The sequence below is a fragment of the Neophocaena asiaeorientalis genome, unplaced genomic scaffold, assembly GCF_003031525.2.
Source record: "Neophocaena asiaeorientalis asiaeorientalis breed wild unplaced genomic scaffold, Neophocaena_asiaeorientalis_V1.1 scaffold59, whole genome shotgun sequence".
NCBI lineage: Eukaryota > Metazoa > Chordata > Mammalia > Artiodactyla > Phocoenidae > Neophocaena > Neophocaena asiaeorientalis.
The window spans coordinates 18,739,680-18,748,868 of record NW_020174268.1 but is presented as its reverse complement, the minus strand read 5'-3'; the positions used below and the strand labels follow the sequence as shown (position 1 = coordinate 18,748,868).

General features: G+C 56.7%; 1 protein-coding gene across 1 annotated transcript; it reads left to right on the top strand.

Annotated features, from left to right (window-relative positions):
- Positions 1-3,265: 3,265 nt before the first annotated feature.
- PDX1 (pancreatic and duodenal homeobox 1) lies at positions 3,266-8,415 on the top strand. The gene is made up of 2 exons (XM_024755556.1): positions 3,266-3,860; positions 7,383-8,415. The coding sequence occupies exons 1-2, from the start codon at positions 3,437-3,439 to the stop codon at positions 7,826-7,828; spliced, it is 870 nt and encodes a 289-aa protein (XP_024611324.1). The 5' UTR covers positions 3,266-3,436; the 3' UTR covers positions 7,829-8,415.
- Positions 8,416-9,189: the final 774 nt, after the last annotated feature.

Below are 9,189 nucleotides of genomic sequence, written 5' to 3'. Positions count from 1 at the left end.
AGCAGCCCCCCATGAGCCCCTTCCACTCTTCTTTCACCATAAAGAGAGCCAGTAAGTTAGAGAACAGACAATTGTCCAATTAAATTAGATTTTTAGGCTGCATTTATCCATATGATGGGGGTGCTGAATTACCTGGAAAATAATTTCAACTCTCCGCTGAATTTTGCTCAATTATTTTGTCCTAGGAATCAATGGAAAGTCTTTGACTCAAAGTTTGAGGTCCTTTTTCCTGAACAAATTAGGTTTTCCTTGGCCTCTCTCAGACCCGGGTACCAGACTCTGAGGAAATCCCAGAGTAAGAAAGATGACTACCCTGGGGGGACTAAAGACCGGGTAATCTACCAAAATTCAAAGTACATTATGGAAGGAGTATTCTCATTCCACACATCACATCGTTAGCTTTAGTGCTTCAACTCAGGGTATAATTTAATTTTTATTTTTAACAGCAAATTAATTATAAAGGACCCCTCTAATAAATTCCACACAAATGCATCACAAACACAGCCTCAGAGTTAAGTGATGTTCACATATTGTTTCCCCTTTACACTGGAATACAATGGCTTAAAAATTCTCATCGCCAAGCCAAATTCAGCCCTTGGCGTGCTTGTGAAACCACCGAGCAAGACTCAGCCACTGACCGAGAACAAGGTAACCTGTGTTTTCCAGGGCCAAGCCTCGCCTCGGGAAGGGAAGGGGGAAGCGGGCAGGCGAGGACCTCCAATATCAGCGAGGGCCATCAGGACGTCCTGCTAATAAACGACTTTTTCACTGTCCACACTATAATTGGTTTACAGCCTTTTTTGTTTATTTATCCATAAGAGCTGCTGTTAAATGGCTCGAGAAGGCTCTCGCCTAATGGCTCAGTATCGCTCCCGGGCCTGTGCGAGGCGAGAGGGGCGCAGGCGTCCGCGGGGATTCAGAGCGGAAATGCATTTCACCTGTAATGGACTTGGCGCTTTTATGATACCCTGAGCTATATCCACAGAAGAAACACAACACACGACCTTGCTCGGTGGCGGGTATATGTATTTACATTATAATTAGCCAATCCAAAAATCCCCCTACCTTCTTCCCACCTACTAAGAACAAAAACAAGCGACTGTTTGGCCGTGGTTTCCTGGGTCACTTTTTGGGGCAGCCAGCCTCAGAAAATGCTCACTGTGAGGGTGGGGAGGCCTGGGTGGGACATCTCCAGCCCACACCCCACCCCCGCGTGTTGTCGTGGTTCAGCCCGGGGTTCCCGGATTTTGCCAGCGCGCGCAGGGGGCGGATTTGCTTTCTGCTGAGTGCCTCTTTTCTTTCTGCAGGGCCGAGCAAAAATATTAAATGGGAGCAAATGAAGCATCGAAATGGAGACCAATTTACAGAAATGTGCAATTAGACGAGAAGTGCAAGGGGGAGGAGGGGGCTGCTGGAGCGCCCTAGTAGAGGGACAGCCGAGGAGGCGAGCGAGAGGAAGAGAAGAGAGAGGGGGGGAGGGGAAAGGTGGCCGATCTTTGTCCCAAGCGGTGCTGCCGCCCGCTCATAACCACGTCGCCAAGTCAACCCGCGGCGACTCGGCAGATTATCTCCGAGGGTCAACACGCCGCGGCCCGGCAACCCCCCTCCAGCCCTGCCCTCCTGATCGATGTGGTCGCTCGCGGCCGGTGATAGCGGGTCCTCCGCGGACGCCGCGAACAATGGACTCATTGACGCGGGCGCGGAGAGATTAGGTGCGCGGGTCCCACGGCCTTTCGCTCCCTGGCCCCCTCGGACTGCAGGTGGCCCTTTTCCCTGAAGAAATCGCCGGAACTCCCCCCGCTGCCCGGCCGCTCTCAGCCTGCCCTTTGGCGAGAGCCGCGCTCCGACGATCCCCCGGAGCTGCGCGCGTCCCCACCATCGCGGGGACCACTCGGTGCCCAGCGCTCATCCCAACACAGATGTTGACACGGCACCAGCACCTCACAAGAGAAGGAATCTGCAGAGAAGTCCAGATTCCCAACTAGCTTTTGCTTTTTAATGAAAACGAGGCATATTTCAGGGTAGCGCACTCAATCCGTATGCATTCGTATATTTCCACCACGAGGAAACATATTAAATCTACCTCGTAAAGGACTGGATGTAGTTTGCAGTTTAGGAAAGTCAGTGCAGTGATTTCCTCTTGCTGGTTCCTTGTGGTTCACGGTCCCTCTTGCCCAGGCTTTTCTGCAATGGTGTCCAGTTTTTCTAAAACCCTCGTGGCGGTTCGAGGAATGTGGTCACTTCGGCAGGACGCCTAAGGCGAACCGGTCGGCGGCGTTGATCCTGCCTGGGTCCGAGGTTATGTGCCAACGCGACCCGGAGATAGTCTGTCTGCACCACTGGATCCGAAAAAGCATCTCTATTCAGTGAGGACCCCAGAGGGCCCAGAAGTTACCGAATCGGTGGGAACCAAACACTGACATTGTCATAAAAACGCTGCGCTTTTCTTTCTTTTCTGAACGCTCCTCTCCCAGGCCTGCCTTGTTTCAGTCGGACGCGGGAATCGATGTTCTGCAGCTGACCGGACTCCGGCCAGGTCTCGGGATCCGTGGGGAGCCATCAAGGATCTGGAAACCGGGTGCCAAGCCCCTGCCCCCGCCTCCGAGACACAAGAGGGGACGCTACTTCTTTTCCCCCTTGCCACTGTAGGAACCTGCATTCTGAGCTGGCCAAATGAACCCCAATTTCCCAAAATCAAAAATTAATAATGCCTTTCCCTTTTAAAAAATTTAGAAGCCACTGTGAATGCTTCTGAAGTTATAGTTTACACTCCAGAAATCCCCGGAGCACAGCCACAGGCAAAAACATACTGCGAATCCTTATGTTCCAGTTCACTGACATCACTCGTGGTTGTGTACAAGTTTCATAAATAAAATAGAACCAACTGCTTCCGACCTGTAGAGCTGGGGTCCGCAAAATATTCTGACCGTATTCCCTAACAATTTTTTTAAAAGTCTGTGTACAACCGCAACAGATGTATATTTATAAATTATACCAATGAACTAATATGTATATTATCAAACGTACAAGGAAAATAGACTGTTTAACGTATGAGGAAAATATGTTTCTATAAGTGAACAGAAGATCTAATAATTTCATTCGTGCCCCACTTTGGCGAGTACTGCCAACTGCACATACAGGTGTAGTAAACTCGGCTGAAAGAGAAAACTGAACCGTTCAGGCGCTCGTGGGTACCTGGGCCTGGCTTCTTAAGGCAGCCAGCCAGGCCAATAATGGCCTCAGGCAGAGCCACGTGGGGCACAGCGGAGCCTATGGCGCGGCGGCCGCCCGCCCGTCCCGCCGGCACCGGGTCACTTCTCCGAGCGGTGCCGAGCTGTCAAAGCTGCAGGGGTGCCTCCGGGAGTGGGAGTGCCGCACAGCTCCAAGTCCCTGGCTCCAGCCCCCTTCTCCCGGTTCCCAAGGCCGGGCGGCAGCCATGAATGGCGAGGAGCAGTACTACGCGGCCACGCAGCTGTACAAGGACCCTTGCGCGTTCCAGCGGGGCCCGGCGCCAGAGTTCAGCGCCAGCCCCCCTGCGTGCCTGTACATGGGCCGCCAGCCCCCGCCGCTGCCGCCGCCGCCGCCGCCGCCGCCGCCTCCATTCCCGGGCGCCCTGGGCGCGCTGGAGCAGGGCAGCCCTCCGGATATCTCCCCGTACGAGGTGCCCCCGCTCGCCGACGACCCCGCGGTGGCGCACCTCCACCACCACCTCCCGGCTCAGCTCGCGCTCCCCCGCCCGCCGGCCGGGCCCTTCCCGGATGGAGCTGAGCCGGGCGCCCTGGAGGAGCCCTGCGGCGTCCAGCTGCCTTTCCCGTGGATGAAGTCTACCAAGGCTCACGCGTGGAAAGGCCAGTGGGCAGGTAAGCCTGGCTCCCGCCCGCTTTGTCCTCACCCGCTCTCCGCCCGGCTGCCCCTACCTCCAAGCGCTTCCCAGGACTCTCTCCCAGTTTGCGTCCCCAGACCCTATGGATAACCTAGAGTCGGACTAAAGCGTACAGGGAGCTAGGCAGGCCATTTTGCAAAGAAGCGCTTTTCTGGTCCAACCTGGAGCGTCTTTCCCACTCAGCTCTCTTCCTGGCAGCCTAAAGTCCTTCCTTCCCTGTCCGCTGAACTCCAGAAGCCCGCGCGCTCCCTGCGAGCCTAGGCCTGGCCGAGCTCAAGGCCTCGGATCCTCCAATCCTCCCCCAGGTGGGGGTCCGCCCGCCCAGGACTCCCGGGAGTGCGCGCCGAGGGAGCCGAGCAGGGCTCTGGGATGCTCCCGGCCCGGCCGGAGCGCGCCTTCGGAGCTCCGGGCCCCTTCTCGCCTTGAGCACCGCCCCCAACCCCCGCGGGCGGCTCCAGTAAAGAAAGCCAGGCCGTCTCAGGGGCACTAAGTAGGTGCAGAAAAGCAGGGAAGGAAAGCCGTACCCAAGCGTGCAAATGTGTCCAGCGGCCGGGGCTGGGGGTCACCGCAGGGCCGAGGACTGGTCGCTCACCCTCGAAGCCGAGCAGCTGGGAGAGGCGTCTGCGATGCTCATTCACTTTTGAACCAACGGAAGTGTTTGACGGGCTCTCCCCGCGCTGCGTCCCTGCCAGTCAGTCCGAGGAAGGAGATGCCCTCTGGCACAGGCGAAACAGGGAGCCCCAGGCGCCGGCCTGTAACGGAAGGTCTTCCCGGCCCAGAGCCGGCGGCGAGTTCTGGCGCGGCCTGTGCGGCCGCCACACAATCTTATCGCTTCCGTGCCGAAGCCACTTCTAGTCACACCTGCACTGCAAATAGTGGACTTTTCTTTTCCTTCCAACTAACAGTCGGGAGTCAGGGGAAAGAGGCACCCCCCGCCCCGGGAATCCTCGGCCCCCGTCTGCCGAGTCTGGCTAGGCTGCCCGACTCTGCCCCTGGCGCAGCCAAGACGGGCTTGGGGAGATCCGGGCTCATCCCCGGGGCTCGCCTCTCCCCACTTTCTCGCGAAGGCTGTGTGGGGACCGGGCAGGTCCTGAGGCAGAACAGGGTCCAAACTCGGCCGTGATCTTCCCCACCGGCGGCGAAACCCCGCACGACCCTTCCTCAGCCCGCGCGGCCGCGGCCAAAGGCCTCGGAGCCTTGGCAAATGCGGGATTCTTGGGAGGCGGGAGGACGGCGTCCCCGAGCCGTGGGCGCGGGACTCCCAGTCCGCAGTCTCCTGCCAGGAGCTGCCTCCCGCCCGGGCCCCCTTCCCACGGCGCGCTGGGGGCTGGGGGCGCGCATTTCTCGAATCCCCGGCCCTCCTCGCGGCCTCCCCAGGAAGAACGCGAGGGAGGACCTGAAAAAGCCTTTCTGCGGTGGGGTAACTTCCCACCTCCCGGGGGTGTTACAGCTGCTCGGGTGGAGCTTGGGCCCGGGCGGACCGAAAGAACCGGAAAGGAAAACCCGAAGGAAAATCGGCAGCCTTGCCGGGGCATGGGGTAGCTCTGGAAGGGTGACTTCCTCGGGCTGGAGGGTCGCGGTCGGAGGGGCCTTTGCCTGCGCCCTCTAACCCACTGCAGGCTCAGCCCGCCGGGGGCTGGGGGGCGGGAGGCGCCCTCCGGGCAGCTGCTTGCAGGATGCTGCTGCGTCCAGGGCCGTCCTCCCCGGAAACTCTGGAAGGAACCAAACTTCAAGGGTCTGGGAGCCCGCCTGCCCGCTCCTACTGGGGTTTCACACCCCTGGAGAGAAAGACGTGACCAAAGGGCCTTTATACGTAGATCGGATATGCATACTAGTAACAACAGGAACTTCCAAAACCCTCGCCCTAAGAAATGAACAGCGGCTGCCTTGCTGGCGGGCTTGCCCCTAAACGCCTCCCCCTGCGCCTTGGAGAACAGTGCAGGCTGGGGGCCCTGATGTCTTCCCCAAACCACCAACAGCCTCCATCCTACGCCTTCACCCCCTGACAACTCGTCCTAGACACAGCACCCCTGGGCTAGTGGGCCTTGCACAGCCTCTCAGAGAGCTTTGGGGAGGCTGCTGAAAAAGGGCCAAAGCCCCGCGAGGTTGTGGGTTGAATTTACGAACTTCAGAGGACCTTTTCAGACGTTCTTTTAAGGCTCCCTCGTTTCTCTCCCAAGCCAAGGAAGGCTTGGAAGTGTTCAGACTCCGAGAGACGCCCCCAGCAAGGAGGACTCTGCTGACTCGGACCGGAGCCTCTGCCTTGGCTTCTGGGCACCTCCTTTTGGCCTGCGGGGAAACCCCTGGTGGGTTGTATTCTAGAAACACACACTAGCTTTTCAACTCTAGTTGCAGGAGAAATGTCACATACCTCTGCCCTACGTACACGCCGATTTAGGCCTCTTCCCCGTGTTTCGCTGGAACTTACCGTCCCAGGGTCCACAGCCTGGGCGCAGACAGCATGTCACCCAGAAAGGAAAAGATCAGGGCCTGGAGGTGCACAGCCACAAACACCGGGTGAGCGGTGCTAATCTACCAGGCCGGGCCTGGCTGTCGCTTCCGCACCACCCGGGCTCCGGGCTCCTCTACCCTGCCAGGCTCTCAGCTCCGCAGTGGGGGATCCGGCCCCGAGTCTTCCCTCCCTAGCCCCCCCTCCCACCTTGGCCAGCATTTGGGGCCCAGGACACAGAGGCTGGGGTTGACCTTCTCCGGGGCTCAGAATGGTTTCCCTTCTCGTCCAGGGCAGGTGCCCAGCCGAGGTTAGAATGACAATTATAGAGAATTTACGAGTTCTTGAGTTGGGGCTGACTACAACAATATAACTTAATAGAGAGATAATATATGGTCAGATAGGACAATATATGGCATCACCTCGGGAATTTTATTAGCTCAAGGGTTTTCAAACTGAAGGTTGCACCCATTAGTCGGTCGTGAAATCCATTTACTGGGTTGAAACCTTGTTTTTAATGAAACAGTAAACAATAGGAGAATTTAGATAGCATCATAGGTGGTAAAGTTTGGTTTAAGGTCCTAAATTTTTGTGTGTGGCAGTTACACATATCAGTGTGTGAACTGGGTGATGATTTGAAATGTATTTGTTACTGCGGGTCATCGTCAGAAAGGTTTTTTTTAAGTACTGTATTAAAGACATTTTTTTGCCTTGGTAGAATCCAGTCGGTTTAGGTATCTACTATGTGCATTTTAATCAGTACCAACCCAAACAGCGGTTAAGTGAACCAGCATTCTAGAACCACTCGTTGGCAGAGCCACGGAGAGAACCCATGCAGCTTTGACCTCCAAGAAAAGGCGAACCCTACTAGGGAAGGGCTGCGTGCCCCAGACTGGGCTCTCGGATAGAGGGCCTGAGCTCGGTGGCCGGAGCGGCTGGGAAGGGGCCAGGGCTCCTAGGATTGGGGCAAAAGGGTTGGGCTGCACGGGTGGGGACAGGCAGGAGAAGCCAGGAATCAGGGACCACGTTCACGTGCTGTGTCGCCCGCAGGCGGTGCCTACGCAGCGGAGCCAGAGGAGAACAAGCGGACGCGCACCGCGTACACTCGCGCGCAGCTGCTGGAGCTGGAGAAGGAATTCCTTTTCAACAAATACATCTCCAGGCCACGCCGGGTGGAGCTGGCCGTCATGCTGAACTTGACAGAGAGACACATCAAGATCTGGTTCCAAAACCGCCGGATGAAGTGGAAAAAGGAGGAGGACAAGAAGCGCAGCGGCGGGACCGTGGCCGCGGGCGGTAGGGACGCGGAGCCCGAGCAGGACTGCGCGGTGACCTCGGGCGAGGAGCTGCTGGCGCTGCCGCCCCCGCCGCCCCCCGGGGGTGCTGTGCCGCCCGCGGTCCCCGCCGCCGCCCGGGAGGGCCGCCTGCCGCCTGGCCTTAGCGCGTCGCCTCAGCCTTCCGGTGTGGCGCCTCTGCGACCGCAAGAATCCCGGTGAGAGATGGGGCTCCTCCCTGCCCGGTGGCATCAGCCACCCGCAAAGGAGGGAGGCGCGGACCCAGGACCCCGGGTGTGACCACTGGTCCAGGCTGTTCGCTGGGGCAGGAGCTGGGCGGCCCACCCCAGACTGGAGGGGAGAGCCCGGGCTGTGAGGCGCCTAGTGCCAACTGGGGCGCGGTGGGGAGACGCTGGCCCACCTTCTGGAAGGAGAAGAGACGTTTTCTGAAATATCCGGGGCCTCTTTGGGTGATACTGTTGGACTGGCAACGTCTGTGCTGCCGTGCAGGTGCCATCACTCCAGAACCGTGGACCTCTTTAGAGAAGCCGGCGTTTCAAAAGACAACAGAAACTATACAAACTGGAACCGTCCCCAACACAGCAGGCAAACTGGATGGAGCGCCTCAACCTGCCCGGGGAACAGAGCCATTTTTACTCCAGCCTCTGCCTTAACGTTTAGAAACAACCGAAAGGAAACATCTGAAGTTTCAAAGACCTAGTGAAATCAATGCCCATGGAATAGAGTAATTCCTCCTTCTCCTCTCCTTTTTTAATCCTTTTAGCAGAACCACATCCTTCACCAGTGCACATCCTTCAGCCTCCACCTCTTTCCTCTGAAGAAAAGAACGTCTTGCAAGCGTGGCTGGGCGGTGGCAGGGCTGGGGCGCAGGGGGCAGCGGCAGCATCGCTGTACACCCCTTTGTGCCCAAACTCCCAGAGATGGCAAGGGGAGATGGGCCTGGAGTGAAGGTTTTGGGGAAGAAAGATGGCCCCTGAGCAATCACTACACTGAAGATATTTGGAGCTTTCTATTCCAGATGGGGATCTGGTTCCTGATCTCAGGGCAGGGAAGACTGTGTGGGGACAATCAGGGTGGCCTGACCCACCTTGGAAACTATCCACAGGGTATGACTTCCTCATCCTTAGAGATGATGAAAATGTATGTGGTTGGGGAATTTGAGGCAAGAGGGTTATTTTTATTTAAAGTTTTTAAATTACCTAACAGTTCTTTGCAAACAGGTCTGTGGTTTCCAGGTCAGTTGCTTGTTTCAGGGTCTGGGCCTCGTGTTCAGGTGATGTTTGTGGAAAACGTTTAATAAATACAGATAACGTGGAAAGAGAAGAAAACTGATTCCGCTTGCTTTGTGTCAAACCCTTCATGCAGTGCAATGATTCCAATTCATTTAAAAAAATTAAGCAGCATTTTTTTTTTTTTTGGCACTAACCAGGGACCATGTTTGGGTTTCAGGTTGGGAAAGCGTATCAGCAGGTGGATTTTCGGGTGTTTTGTTTTGTTTCATTGTAAATTTAGGAATCACTTCTGAAAATGAATTAATTTCTTAGGCAGTAGAGCCCATAGGC